The sequence below is a fragment of the Pongo pygmaeus genome, chromosome X (assembly GCF_028885625.2).
Source record: "Pongo pygmaeus isolate AG05252 chromosome X, NHGRI_mPonPyg2-v2.0_pri, whole genome shotgun sequence".
Lineage (NCBI taxonomy): Eukaryota > Metazoa > Chordata > Mammalia > Primates > Hominidae > Pongo > Pongo pygmaeus.
In genome coordinates, this window is record NC_072396.2 from 17,314,070 (window position 1) to 17,329,950 (window position 15,881).

The 15,881-nt window shown below is 42.2% G+C and overlaps 1 protein-coding gene across 1 annotated transcript in view; it reads left to right on the forward strand.

Annotated features, from left to right (window-relative positions):
* Nucleotides 1–15,881, forward strand: part of TXLNG (taxilin gamma) — a 62,640-nt gene that overhangs the window by 42,645 nt on the left and 4,114 nt on the right. Inside the window, exons 4-9 of the mRNA XM_054470731.1 lie at nt 3,247–3,417; nt 4,718–4,912; nt 7,699–7,818; nt 9,350–9,424; nt 13,096–13,188; nt 15,317–15,412. Of these exons, the coding sequence (XP_054326706.1) occupies nt 3,247–3,417; nt 4,718–4,912; nt 7,699–7,818; nt 9,350–9,424; nt 13,096–13,188; nt 15,317–15,412 (750 nt within the window). The remainder of the gene's footprint in view (nt 1–3,246; nt 3,418–4,717; nt 4,913–7,698; nt 7,819–9,349; nt 9,425–13,095; nt 13,189–15,316; nt 15,413–15,881) is intronic.

Below are 15,881 nucleotides of genomic sequence, written 5' to 3' on the forward strand. Positions count from 1 at the left end.
GTAAGCCAAGATCGCACCACTGCATTCCAGCCTGGGCGACAGAGTGAGACTTCATCTCAGAAAAGAAAAAAAAAGCGAGACGACATTACAAACTGAGGAGAACATATTTCCAACAAATATAACCAGCAGGCGATTTAGTATCAAGAATATCTAAAGAACACTAATGTGAAAAGGACAAATAGCCCTATGGAAAGCTGGATGAGAGACATGAAAGGGACATTTCATAGAAGTGGATAAACAAAGATACAAAGATACCTTAACATAAAGGTCCATAAACATTCAAAGAGATGTTCCACCTGATAAGTGATTAGGGAAATGCAAATCAGGACCACAATGAGATGCCATTTTATGTCTATTATAGTGGCATAAATGAGGAAATCTGATCATTTTGGAGAGGATGTGGATCTACGTGGTCTCTTATATATTGCTGTTGGGAATATCAGTTCACCATTGTCATGTGAAATCAAACATTTAGAAATCATTGCCCAGCAACCTCATTTCTGATGTTTGCACAGAAGAGAAATTCCTGACATGTGTATACCAGGAAATACATGAGAATGTTCATACCACTGTGAGTAATAACAAAACCTAGAAACAGCCCAGATGCCCGTTTATGCAAGAAGATGGATTAATAAAGAGTTTTGTGTGTATGTGTGGTGTGTTTTTATTTTTTATCTATTTGTTTGTTTATTTTTCAGACAGGGTCTCACTCTACCACCCAGGCTGGAGTGCAGTGGCGCAATCATGGCTCACTGTTTATTTTTTAGAGACAAGATCTCACTTTGTGTGGTATGTTTGTGTACGTGCTGTATTTTTAAAAAGTGGACTATTAAACAGCGTGTGGGCCAAATGCATCCAAAGTCTGTTTTTACACTGCCCACAAGCTAAGAATGGTTTTAATTTTTAAGATGTTTAAAAATAAAGAAGAACACATGACAGAGACCATATGTGGCCTGCAGTGCCTAAAATATTTACTTGCTGGCCCTTTACAGAAAAAATCTGCTAAGTCCTGATCTGCAGCTACACGCCAACAATGTGGATGAGTCCTAGCAATGTAATCGAGTTGTGCTGTCCAAGACGGTAGCCATCAGCCACATGTGGCTTATTAAATTAGTGTAAATTAAATGAAAATTTCAATTCTTCATTTGCACTAGCTACAATAAAGTCAAAACAGCTAAAACCAAAAGGATTTTTTTTTAGAGAAGTACACACAGATGAAATGAAATTATATAGACAGGAAAGCGAAGGAATAATGAACACTGGATTCAGGATTGCGCTAACCCTGGGTCAGCAAAGGCAGGAGCTCTGCACCCTGGTGAAATTACAGCTAGTGTGTGCCAGACCTGCAGCCTCTTAAACTGGGCGGCCGCGTACAGTTCGCAGTAACTTTGCTTTACAAAATTATGCAAAAACAATGATTTTTTTTCCTGCAAGAATTTCAGTAAAGGTGTTTTTAATATCTGTAAATGTGGCTGTAAGGATGCGTGATATGTTTTGGTAGGCCACAAGATGTCACTCTTGCTCTTCAAATTGTGACTCAGCATCATTTTCTTTTTCAGTAAAAGCTTTATTGAAAGGTCAGTAAGGCTGCCATCTTATCTGTTCATGTTGATTTAACCTTGCAACAGACTGATTTGTTCCATACCCAAAATTGCAGCAGTTCTTCTTACAAAGAACCCTGAGTGCTGTTTACTGAGTTTTAGATTCTGATGACTGTTTCAGTATAGTAGCCTGTGGGTGTAAAACTTGATGGTATTGACTCCTAAAACATCATTAAAAAAAAAAAACCCTGCCGGGCGCAGTGGCTCATGCCTGTAATCTCAGCACTTTGGGAGGCCGAGGTGGGCGGATCACTTGAGGTCGGGAGTTCGAGACCAGCCTGACCAACATGGAGAAACCCCATCTCTACTAAAAATACAAAATTAGCTGGGCGTGGTGGCGCATGCCTGTAATCCCAGCTACTTGGGAGGCTGAGGCAGGAGAATAGCTTTAACTCTTGTTGCCTAGGCTGGAGTGCAATGGCATGATCCATTGCACTCCAGCCTGGGCAACTAGAGCGAAACTCCATCTCAAAAAAGCAAAACCTGGCCGGGCATGGTGGCTTATACTTGTAATCCCAGCACTTTGGGAGGCCAAGGCAGGTGGATCAATTGAGGTCATGAGTTTGAGACCAGTCTGGCCAACATAGCGAAACCCTGTCTCTACTAAAAATACAAAAATTAGCTGGGCATGGTGGCAGGTGCCTGTAGTCCTAGCTACTCGGGAGGCTGAGGCAGGAGAATCGCTTGAACCCGGGAGGTGGAGCCTGCAGTGAGCCGAGATTGTGCCACTGCACTCCAGCCTGGGCAACAGAATAATAGTCCGTCTAAAAAAATGATAACGAAAATAAAAAATCAAAACCCCAAAGCACAATAAATTGATTGTTAAAATATTTGGATTTCAGCAGGTTTTTTTCCAGGTAGGAAATGATCTAGACAGACATTCACCCAGCAAACAGCAATTCGGGACATGCCTGGCTTTAGTACTGAGTCACTCCTGGCCTTCAACATTGGAGTAGGTTTCAGCTGGAACTGGAGCTGGTTTATTTTCCAAAGGGTGGTTAAGGCTGGAATACTTAGGCACTGTTCCCAGTGGGCCCAGGACAATTCTGGGGCAGGAGGTATCCAGTTGAAGGGCATCATCCTTCAAAAAGCACAAGATTGTAGCTGGAAGTTGAGGAGCCCATGTTGCTTGTGAGTTGTTGGGTTGAAAGCAGGGAGAAGATCTGTGATCAGTGTCTGAAGTCAGGAACCTGGCAAAATTCAGGACCCCAGGGGATAGCAGGCCAATACGGAAGTCAAGAAAGCCAGAGATTCAGGCTGCTGGGTTCAAATCCCACCTCACCCCTTCCTGATTATCTGTACTGATTAAAGAATGTTAGGCAACTTATTAATGTCTCCAGGCTTATACATTTCTTCTATAAAACCTGGATAATAAAGGGTTGTGAAAATTAAATCTGTCTAAAGGATTTTTTTTTAAAAAAGAAAAAGATTATTTTCTGCTGCCCTAAATTTGCTTACTTTTTTGTCACAACTGGAAGAGAAGAGAAGGGTGGCAGTGTAGCATGGCATGAAACAATTTAAATAATATGTTACACCATAGTATTTGACTTTTTGAAAATGTGTTCCATAGCTCTCATTATAATTCTAGCCGTAACTGTAAGATTTTTACTGTACTTCCTAAATATAAAGTGCTTATGAATTTTAGCTGGAGGAGAGCAGGAGTGTTCAGAAGCAAATGAAGATCCTGCAGAAGAAGCAAGCCCAGATTGTGAAAGAGAAAGTTCACTTGCAGAGTGAACATAGCAAGGCTATCTTGGCAAGAAGCAAGCTAGAGTCTCTTTGCAGAGAACTTCAGCGTCACAATAAGACGTTAAAGGTTAGTTGCTTCATTTGTCTGTTTTTTTCAGGAGGGACTTAGCTGATTTCATAATCAACCTTGTGCCTATCTGAAATAAATCCTTGTCTCTACTTGGAGACAGATACTGCCTTGCTTTTTATTTTGCTTGGCCTGATGCCTTGTGTGAGGTCATTGTAAATGTAAGACCAATTCTTTCTACGTAAGTTTTGGTTTCCTGTTCAAGGAAGAGCACCTTAGTTGCCTCATACTTGGCTCCCGGGAATCTACGCTCAAGGCCCTCCTGCTTAGAGCCACGGCTTAGGAAGCTCAGAATTGCCAGTTTTCTGCTGAGCACTGATACAGCTGATCACCAAGTAGGAAAAGCTGCAGTGAAATGAGAAACTAGTAACAGACAGTCTGGGAAGGGAGAACTGCTGAGCTCCTGGGTGGAGCATTGCCCAGTTCCACTGGCCCACCCCCAGCCATTCAGTTTCTAAGTACTTTTAGGAAACCACTTATACCTTGGCTGATTGTAAAGGAAGAGGGAATAGGTATCCAAAGATTCATTGATATCAACAGGGGAAGAAGGAAAGGAGCAGAGCCGTGGGAAGGAATCTGCCTCTTAGAATGGGACAGGCCTGTTCCCATGTACAGTTGCAATATGACTTTGAGCAGGATCTCTGATCAAACTCCCTTTATGCCCCAACAAACTTCCAAGGCCCTAGACTATAAGTGCACTCTTGAAATGGATCTTCACCTGGTATGGGAGCCATTATTATCTTCTTTGCTTTTGAGCCCTTGGATTTAGATGTCAAAGTAAGTGGTATTTTTTTTTTTTCCCATAGGAAATCAATATTTTGAGTAGGCTGATAACAGTTCAGACATGTAAAGGTCTTTTGACATATCCTAGCAAGAACTGAAAGTAAGCTTTGAATTTTTTTGTTTTCTCTTTTTAATCATCAGAAAGTAGTTACAGAAAGGAAGCTTTTTGAGATGAGGATTCCATTTGTCCTTTGCCCTTTAGGGAGTAGGTGTGACCCAGAAAGTAAGCTGCAAGGGGGCAGGATCTCTTCCGACCCATCTAAGATGATGGCCTGTGTAACCGGCGAGTATTGCAGTAGAGTGAATTGTAGACAGCCGTAACATTTATTTTGTGGCAGGACAGTTTGCATCTCTCTGGTTATCTGTCTACTTAGGAAAAACTGCTTGCTTTTCAATGATAGCTTTCTGGTCATAAATAAGGGGGAGGAATTGTAGTTCAGAAGCAACACGTCAGAGCAGCAACAAATGAACCCACATTGCAGCAGTATTATTAACAAAAATTATTTTGGGTAATAAGGAGGAAAATATGCAGCAGGCACGAGAGGAAGAAGAACGACGTAAAGAAGCAACTGCACATTTCCAGATTACCTTAAATGAAATTCAAGCCCAGCTGGAGCAGCACGACATCCACAACGCCAAACTCCGACAGGAAAACATCGAGCTGGGGGAGAAGCTAAAGAAGCTCATCGAACAGTATGCACTGAGGGAAGAGGTAATGGCGTTTGGTTTATTTAAATGGCTTCTCAAGATTGGCAAAACTGTCACCATTCACACCTAAAGTAAAACCGCTGTCACAGGTGTTTCAGAACTTTGCATATGCATAGTGGCAGTCGGTTATTTATTAGGAAACGATCAGGCACCACAAGTGAGATCATCACTTGATGTCCCAGGAGTCACTGGGTTTGGAACTTATTTGAGGTTATTTCTAGGAGACCCATTTAAGTACTGCTTGTCTTCCATGAAATACTGGAAGATTGCAATTTTTGCATGTAGATTGTTTTCCCTTATCCAGACTAATAATGAATAAATATTTGGGCCCCAAATACCCTGTATCTCAGACATCTATGATAATCTGTACAGTATCCACTACCATTGCATTATACCTGTACAGTTAATGTTTCAGATTTTTTTTTTTTTAAATGAGGGCTTTATATTATTTGGGAGGAAAAACCTACTTCTAACCCCTCACACATAAGCCCATTGATGGTAAAAAGTTTACTGGGAAGATCCATGGCTAATGAACTTGGCCATTGGCCTTCAGTGAAGACTTTTGGAATTATTTTATAAGCTAATCTGGAAGTTCAGAGGTAGTGTCCTCTGAACAAAGTGAGGAACTTGAAAAACCAGGTTAGTACCTATTTGCTAGAAGGTACTAACCTGGTTTTTAAAGTTCGTCACTTTTAGAGGTCCGATGGACGGGGTTAGAGGCTTTAGGTTTTTTTAAATGGTGCATCTCTGCCTTTAACATTAGTAAAATGTTGGGCTTTTATGTTATGTTCCTTACAGAAATGGATTCAAAAAGCTGATTCAAATTAAAAAAAAAAAAGATCAGGCATCTGTGTGTTACTTTATCTTGTTTTCAACTCAAACTTTGTAGTTTTACATACAGCCCTTCAAAAACTGCTGTTTTTTTTTTTTAAGATTTTATTTTTCTTACTGCCTTTTGCTTTTTAAAAAAAAAATTATGGAAAATTTCAAGCTTAACAAAAAGTAGAGAGATAATATAGCACCTGGCTTCAGCAGATGAAACCATAATTCCGTGTGTGTGTGTGTATGTGTGTACGTGTGTACAGTTTCTTGCTAAATTGCCCAGGTTGTTCTTGAACTCCTGGGCTCAGGTGATCCCCCTGTCTTGGCTTCCCAAAGTGCTGGGATTGTAGATGTGAGCCACTGTACATGGCTGATAATTTCATCTCTGTTCCCCTAGATTATTTTGAAGCAAATTCAAGATGTCAAATATTCCATTGATATTTGAATGTGTAGCTCAAAAAAGTCAGGATTTAAGTATAACCACAATACCAGTTTCATACCTAAAAAATTAACAAATAGGCCAGGTGCAATGGCTCACGCCTGTAATCCCAGCACTTTGGGAGGCCAAGGCAGGAGGATTGCTTGAGCCTAGGAGTTCGAGACCAGCCTGGTAATATGGTGAAAGCCTGTCTCTACAAAAAATACAAAGACTAGCCGGGTGAGGTGGTACTCACCTGTAGTCCCAGCTGCTCAGAAGAGTGAGGCAGGAGGATCACCACCACTGTACTCATGGCTGGGTGACGGGAGTGAGACTGTCTCAAATAAATAACAATTACTGAATATTAAGTATCTAGTCACTATTCAAATTTTTTGGATCAGCTTCTTTTTAAAAGAGAAATTGTTTGAAACAAGATCCAAAGAAAGTCCATTTCACTGGTTTATATAACGCCAGTCTCTAAAATATAGTTTTCCCCCCCTTTATTCTTACAGTGTATTTATTGAAGAAACGTCTTTTTTGTCATAGAGGTTAAATTTTCTTTTTATTAGATTATAAAGCCCTTAATTGTCTTAAAATGATTCTTTTAGTTTGTTGTTTTGACAGTCTATGTACCTCATAACTGATGTAGCAGATTTGAAAATCAGATTTGTTTAAATCATATTGTATGTGTCTTATGTTCTTTGGTCAGAATATAATGATCAAATTACTTGCAGGCGAAGATCAGCTGTCTGTGGTGCTCTCAATACATAGTTAGACCACCTTACTTCACCAACCAGCATTTTCCCCTCTCATATAGGGTACTGTAACTGGAAGAGTTCCGTTTCTCCAGCTGGGAAGGGATTGTTCTGTTGACTTTATTATACATCAGTAACCACTTAACAGTTTTGTTTGGAAATACTAATGAGCTTTTACCAAATGTCTAAAGTGTGCCAGGCACCAAGCACCTTACCTAGTGCCACCATCGCATTTACTGTTACAGCTCTGCAAGGTAGGTGGAGGTATCCCCCTGTACAGAGGAGGGCACTGTGCTCCAGCGTGGAGAGGAATTAGCCCAGGGCCACACACTGGCCAGGATTTGACCTGGGCCATTCCTACTGTCATACCATGCTGCCTCCAGCTGAGGAATTTGGGAAAATATGGGGAGGGAAAAAAGGAACTGTGTGCATGATGTATGGTATAGTACTTTGCTCTTCTTATCCTTTGTCTTGGTGCACTCTGAGCCTTATTTTCAGTGTGGGGCAGAAATAGGAAGTACCACGCTAGTGAGGGGGACAGCCCATGTCTGACAGGGTGGGGGAACGGGCAACAGTCAGAGGGCCGCGCTTCTGCCCGTGTGGGATGGTTTGCAAGGTGGTGTCAAATCGCCGCTTCTCTAAGCGGAGTATACAGGGACAGAGAGAGAGCTGGTGTTCTTAGCTGCAGTGATAGCAGCAGAACAGCAGGGTGAGCAGGGTAACTGCTGTGATGTTTCCTCCCCACTGTGTGCCTTTCTTTGGTCAGTGATGGAAGAAACTCTCCTTTTCCCATAGCACATTGATAAGGTGTTCAAACATAAGGAACTGCAACAGCAGCTGGTGGATGCCAAACTGCAGCAAACGACACAACTGATAAAAGAAGCTGATGAAAAACATCAGAGAGAGAGAGAGTTTGTAAGTTCTACTTCTTAAAAACAAAGACATTATTGCCAACATTGTAACTGAGGCCATTTGAAACATCAAATTGTAACCAAGGCCGTTTGAAACATTGATCTATTCTCCCTTTAATGTAGCGCCTGGAGGCATGCCAGCTGGTGTTTTGCTGTAGATTGAGAAGAGAGTGTGTGGTGTGTGTGTGTTAGAAAGCATTTGGCTGTTTATTTCTATTTAACCTTTTATACAGAAAATATACTGGAAAGATTACACCAAATCAGTGGGAAGACCTGCACTCGTTGTTTTCCTGTGCTTAGAATATTTAGTTCCCATCTTAGATAACGGTCATCAGGTTCAAGAGTTGTGCTCACATTTAGCATGTTAAATTTAGTGATTCGGTTTAACAACAAGCTTACCAAGCCACAGGTCTCCTATATACGATTACATTTTGTTTTCAAACAAGTAACTTGAAACTGGGGAAGTCATTTATTTACTTAATCTGGTATAATTTTCTGATAAAATTTAAACAATTCTCTACCCTAATCACTCAGCATTGTTGCCAGTGTATGCTCAGATTCTATTGCCTGGCAGTAATTGTGAATACAGTGGAATCTCATTGGGTATGTATATTACCATGTGCAAATTCAGCTAAGTGTGCTTATCCACAAGGGAGAAATGATTGCAATAATGCAGACTGTTGGATCCACAGCCCTGACATGAGCACAGTGTGAAGATTCAGTTCCTGAGTGGCCCTCATCATGTGGGCATGTCACACTGAGTGCATCTAGGGTTTAGAGAGACATGTTTTTCACAGTGTGATCCTTCCATATGCACTGACAATAGTATCCAGTGTTCAGCTGAGAAATGGTTATCATTTCCAAAGTTGGAGTATAAATTTTATACACACACACACACACATTCATTACATGTGTGTACTTCCTGGTTGCTTCAGTAGGACTTCTCTAGGCTTCTTTGGACTATGTGTGATATTTTACTTCAGGGACTGAATTTCACAACTGCCTACTATGCAACTTTGTAATTTTCTTGAAAGCACAAGTACTATATATAAATGAAAATGTCCACCCCCTCCCCGCTTTCTAAAAAAGTGCTCAGAAACCAGGTCTCAGATTGATTGCGTTGCTTTCCCCATACGCTTTCACTCTGCCTCATCTTGCCTCAGGGAATAGCGGGGTTTTTCTAAGTCACCCAGATAATATCAAGATTATCAGCCATGTTCTCTGCTAATACTGTACGTGTAATTATTTTCACCTAAAACACAACAATTTAACTCTGAGTTTTATAAACCATATTAGGTCCCCAGGGTACTTTTTCTGCTTCAGCAATAAAAGATTATTCCTGCATTCCTAAGTGTTAACCAGCGGGACAGATAGAAGATACAGGTAAATGGCAATTTGTGGAACAGACTGTTTCATCTGTAGACCTGCGGTTCTTGCTAAAATAGCAGAAGGATGAAGCCTAACTCTGATCATTTGATATTTAGTCCTGCTTGTAATTACCATTAGCATTTTGCCAGAATGTTTCTGTTTTCTAGTTATTAAAAGAAGCGACAGAATCGAGGCACAAATACGAACAAATGAAACAGCAAGAAGTACAACTAAAACAGCAGGTAACTCCACAGCAGGGGATAGTACAATTTGTAAGAAAAATCTGTGGTTCCCAACCCAAATGTCCAACAATGATAGACTGGATTAAGAAAATGTGGCACATATACACCATGGAATACTATGCAGCCATAAAAAATGATGAGTTCATGTCCTTTGTAGGGACATGGATGAAATTGGAAATCATCATTCTCAGTAAACTATCGCAAGAACAAAAAACCAAACACCGCATGTTCTCACTCATAGGTGGGAATTGAACAATGAGAACACATGGACACAGGAAGGGGAACATCACACTCTGGGGACTGTTGTGGGGTGGGGGGAGGGGGGAGGGATAGCATTGGGAGATATACCTAATGCTAGATGACGAGTTGGTGGGTGCAGCACACCAGCATGGCACATGTATACATATGTAACTTACCTGCACGTTGTGCACATGTACCATAGAGCCTAAAGTATAATAATAATAAAAAAAAAAAAATCTGTGGTTCCTTTGATTCTGCATATCTTCAATCTCCTCTAAGATGGTTTTGCTTTTTGCTTTTTCCCAGCCAGAGCTGACCAGGACTGAGGCAGAAATCTCATGTCCCTCTTGGTATTTTCCACTTCATTTAGGTTAACTACCTCATCCCAGTTTGCCCAGCACTTTCCTGGTTTTAGTACTGAAAGTCTCGTGTCCCAGGAAATGCCCCGTCTCAGGCAGCCTGGGATGGTTGGTCAACCTGTCTTCAGTGACCCTTTCTAAGAGCCCAGATAATTCCTCCCTTTTTCAGTTGGTTACCACTAAATTTCCCACTAAAGGAAAACTGATACATCTGCATATTTTATTTATTTTGTATCAAGTTGAACCATATGAAATTGCTAAAGAAGACAAGAATATGTCCTTGGCCTAAAAAAATGGCAATTTCATATAGTGAACTCTAATATCTTTAGAGTTTTGTGCTATAAGCACGTAAGTTGTTTTAAAAACTACATATAGCTGGGTGTGGTGGCACGCCTGTAGTCCCAGCTACTCAGGAGTCTGAGGCGGCAGGATCACTTGTGCTCGTATTTTTCATCAGGGCCCTCCCTCTTGTTCATTCCAGACCCTGTAAGTGTGTCCTACTGTCATTTCTCTCTGTGGTTGCCTTGTGTGGAATGAGTGTAGGAGGAGTTATCTCCTTAAAAAAAAAAAAAAGGTACAGGAAAGACTTGCCGTGGCTTTACAGATGGGTAAAATTAGGCATTTGTACCTATACATTCATCCTTTTTTCAGGTAACTAGATTACATTTGGCTGAAGTGTTATTTAAAAGTTTATCATATAAGTTTTTGTGAAGACTCTAGATTAGCTGTAAAATAACACTGATACCTTGAGACTGGCGTGATCTTCATGAGCACCTCTTTGGAGTGCTGCTTTTCTTTGGGAACATCTTACAATGTGATGAATTTAAGGTCTTATAAAGCTAGCCTAACTTAGAGTGAATATTCAAGAGGTGTCAGATATGAGGAGTCTTTGGAACTGAAGATCATGCCAGAAAGCTTCTAGGAGATTTGAATCCCTTACTTATAAGCCCTATACAGTCAGTTGTCCATATAAATAGAGATGAGAATTGATGTGGAGAAGGTACGAAGTCTCCAGATGGCTTTGGAAGATGTTCCTGAACGTGGGTGTCATTGATAATGCTGCGGAAGTCACCAGAGGGCCCTTTTACCAGGCCCCCAGGCCAGCTCCAATGCTGTTGTACTGTCACCACTGTAGCTTCTGTTGTCTGTGATCTGTACCATTCAGAGTCCTCTTATCCAGTCACTATTTGTTTCCTTTGCTGTCACCTCCTGTTTTCCTCTACCTAAATGTGGCTGTCCTTCCCAAGCATGTCTCACCTTCTCTGCCCTCACCATGTCATTTCCCAGCATCTGCTGGTGAAACTCAAAGTCTTTGTGCTGTCTTGACCCGCTGTTTTGTAATCTAGCCATGGAGGTCCATGTGTGATGATAGTGGCCACTTACTGGCTACCCACTGGGCCAGCGTTGAACTCTCACATGGGAGAGTCTTTATTTGGATGTTCCATTTTCAATAAAAGTGGACCATGCCTGCCAGGTGCAGTGGCTCATGCCTGTAATCCTAGCCAAGGTGGGCGGATCGCTTGAGCTTAGGAGTTTGAGACCAGCCTGAGCAACATGGTGAAACCCCATCTCTATAAAAAATATAAAAATTAGCCAGGTGTGGTGGTGTGTGCCTATAGTCCCCTCTATATAGGAGGCTGAGATGGGAGGATTGCTTGAGCCCAAGAGGGAGGTCGAGGCTGCAGTGAGCCGTGATTGCGCCACTGCACTCCAGCCTGAACGACAGAGTGAGACCCTAAAGGACCACATCAAAACTGCTGTAATTTCTAATGTCCCTCAGGCACTAATACTGCTCCCTCCCTCTGCGTGAGCACCACTCTTGCCCCAACTCTGGGCCTGTCATGTCAGAGGCCCCGTCAGTGTCTGCTAACAAATCCTGTGTGTTCTCCAGGTCACCCTGCATTTCTCTTCCTGCTTTGTCCTCATCCCAGGCCAGGCCCTTGTGCAGACGTGGCTTGGCCATCTCATAGGGACCTCGTCTAGCCTAACAAGCACGAGGTCACTGTGAGATGACTAACTTTCAGTTGGCTTCTGCGTCCACCACACCACAGTGCGTGCTGCTAAAGTGCTTCCTGGATGGCCTGTCCCCCTGCTGGCTGTGGCTGGGCGGGCCCCATCATATTCCACCCTGCCCTGCATCCTATGCACTAGGTGGTGCTGGTGAATATTCTGCATCCAGCACTGCTTATGCTGTTTCTTGGCCTCTGAAGATCCTTTATTCTTCTCTGCTTTTCTTATATCTGTCGTGTGATCTTGCCCAAAATACTTTATTCCTCTGGGTCTCTCTCTGTTCCCCTATCCTGAAAATAATGTGATTATGTTGGATAGTCTCTGAAAGGTTCCCTCCTGGTCTAAGATGAACTCATTCAGCTCACCCATGAGGCCCAGCTCAGGCCTCTCACATGAAGCTTCCCCTAAGTATCCTGAGCCTCAGTGTGCCCTTCCCCGTGTACTTCTCTGGACTCCTTTCTAAGGGGGAGAAGATGGTGACTCCATTTTATATTTTGCTTGCCTTGTTGGTTAGCATTTTTTTCCTCATCCTTAAATAAAAATTCCTTGAGGGTAGGACTATGTTAAGAGTAGATCTCTTTACGTTTTCTTTTAATTTTACTCTCACCGAATTCTTCCCCAACCAAACCAATTCTTTGGCTTCTGTTGCATTTTCCTCCCTTCATTAAGGAAAGAGATACCATTGCTATCAAACTAAGAACTCTGCAGGTGGTATTCTAAAGGAATGATCTTTTCCCAAGGACAGTTTTCACGTGGCAGGAGAGGGGTAGTTGGGCGAGCACTCCACATGCATGATGTTTATAGTCACCACATCCTTCAGGCTATGTTATGATCAATGGGTGGAGATCTAATATTAAAGTCAACAGAATGTCCTCAGTTTTAATGCATTTCTGTGGGTTGTCAGAACTTCAGCCATCTATGTCTGGTGTCCAAGGATTGGATGTGCATTTGTTCGTATTTCTATCACTTGTAATAAGTAACCATACTACGTTCTTTTGAAAGTTTGGGAACTGGAATTGTTTGCATGGAACTCAGAATGTTTCATACTTTTTTTTCCTATAGCTTTCTCTTTATATGGATAAGTTTGAAGAATTCCAGACTACCATGGCAAAAAGCAATGAACTGTTTACAACCTTCAGACAGGAAATGGAAAAGGTATTTACATATTTTTAGTAGAATATTACATCAAATGGAATTTATATAAGCTCTTTTAAGTGTGATTACTACTTTGCTGCGTTTCCTTTGTTATGATACTGTCTTCATTTTCTCTTTAGTGATCCTCCAGTGGCATTTTTGGTCATTTTGCCTTCAGTGTACCCCAAGTAGCTAATGTTCTCTATGCTCTTAGAATTCTACCTTTATTATAGTGAAATCCTATATTAAATGCAACTTGTTAGAAATAAAGTGGTGGTTTTTTTGGTGTGTTGCTGTTTTTTGTTTGTTTTAACCACTTTAGAGGATCATCCTCAGCCCTCTCATAAAACTCTGTGTCCTTGGAGATTAACTATTGAAAGACATCCAAGCCCAGAAGAATAATCATATATTTTGGTTGGTTGATGTATCAGTGTTTCTACCTTTTTTAGTTTCTCTGTTTTTCTTATCTTTACTCCCACTGAATTCTTTCTCCCCTGACCAAACCAATTCTTTTGCTTCTGTTGCATTTTCCTGCCTATGTTAAGGAAAGAGATATCCTTGAGATCAAGCTAAGGACCAAAATATATAATTCTATACATAGCCAGCCAGCCAGCCAGCCTTACTTTACTTGGCATCCTTCCCTTAAAAATGGGGGATTTAAAAACATAGTGTTGGGTTGGGGAGAAGTACAGTAGTGCCTGGCACTTTGTTAGCATTCAATAGATGTTAGTCATGACTATTATTAGATCTCACATAGTGGTGGAGACCGTGTGCCCTGGGTTAATGTCCCAGTTGCATCATAGAACGTGTGACTATGGACAAGTTATTTAACCTTTCTGTTCCTTCACTGTTAAAAATGGTAACAAAAAACCTGCCCTTCATGAAATAGAGTATTTCAGACAGTGCTTGGCACATTAACATGTACTCAGTTACCATGTGGCTGATTGGTGCTCAAATTACCACCTCCAGGTATTTTTAGACCTGGTAATCTGGAGAATTCCATGAGCAGCAGATTCGTTCTGCCTGCCAGTCCTTTCAGTTGAGGCTGCAATTGAGGGGGCGCTGTTAGGCACAGTGCAGGTGATAGCTGGACGCCAGCACAGACTCACTGTTGAGGTGGAACAGAGTTCCCGCCTCCTGTATCTGCCATCCTTCTGGTCCTCTGGGACTGGAACACATTCCTCTCTGTCCGTGGCTGCAGAGATCACCATGGGTCAGCAGTCAACCTAGGTCTTCCACCAGCTCTTCCCACGGCCTTTGTCCTAGTTTGCCTTGTGTTACAGTTTTGTGGGTAATTACCCAAGGCACGGGGCGCTGGCTCTGTCTTACCCTTGTTTCCCTTAACACCACCTGGCTCAGTGCCCCGACCTGGATCAAAGCTGGTGTGCAGTCAACAGTGGATGAAGGCATATTGAGAAAGTAGCTAGCTACAGGCATGGATAAATGCATTCTGAATTTCTGAAAATTGTGTTCTGGTAGCATAGGTTTAACACTTCCCTGATTTGGGGACCCACTTTATCTTTAGCAAAATCTGAAGTAAATCGGCCTCACGAACTGTGAGGATGACCAAAGCTGAGGTATTAACTACTTTTATCTTCTTGGTCACTGGAGTCTTACCTGAATCATGCTGCCTTGAGTTCTGAAACTGATGTGTTCTTGGAGGTTGTGATGGAGTGTCAGTTCTTAATGTCTTGTGGGGCTGAAGATCGCTGTCCTCCCAGGAATCTGAGGAATTCGTTTAATGGACAGAAAACTCAGTCATGGGCATTTTTTCATACAACTTAGGGAGAAGGAGGGCTTGTCTCTCGCTACCCGGAGCTGGGATGAAAGCTGCACTTCAGCCTTAACTGAGTTCAGAGTGTGGTGGCTGACAGCTTCCTCCATGTGCTGCTGCCTCTGAAATTGAGGAGATTAAATTTGTTTTTCTCATAATACAAACCCCCTTCTTTGGTTCCACCCTAGGAGCTTCTGAGATAAGCTCTGCTACCGACAGGCAGGCACAGCTACTTCTATAAAGACACACACAGCTGTCAGCCGGGTGAGGGAGGTGCAGGGATGGGGGAGGGGAGGGGCACAGAAACATTTTTGTGGACAGGGAGTAGAGATAAGGAAGGGAACTTAGAATTTAAATGTGCAATTGTGTTCACAGATGACAAAGAAAATTAAAAAACTGGAAAAAGAAACAATAATATGGCGTACCAAATGGGAAAACAATAATAAAGCACTTCTGCAAATGGCTGAAGAGGTGAGATGGTTTCCTGCGACTAAGGTGTAGCCTTAGTCATGGGGACTCCTTGAGTTCAGGTACCTATCGGGGCCGGGGACGTGTGCTGTAACACTACTGCCATAGCTGAGGACTCCAGCCCGCGCTGGGGTGGGGGTGGGGATGAGTTGCTGGGTAGAATCTGTGACTTCTTTCCTGGCAGTTAGGTTAGGGACAGGGCCCTGAGTGAGGGGCTGAGCTTCCTACCACCCAGTTAATCAGCCCAGGCTTGTGTTGGAGACAGCATAAAACATCTAGATTTTGCTTTCTTCTACAGCAGTGATTTCTCAAACTTGAGCTTGCATCAAACTCCTGCTTGTTAAGACCAGGATTGCTGGGCTCCTCCCAGAGGCTGAGTCACTAGTTCTTGGGGGCGGAGGCAGATAATCTGCCTCTCTTACAAGCATGCAGGTGGTGCTGATGCAGCATGTAGGGCCTTTCTAGCTTATTA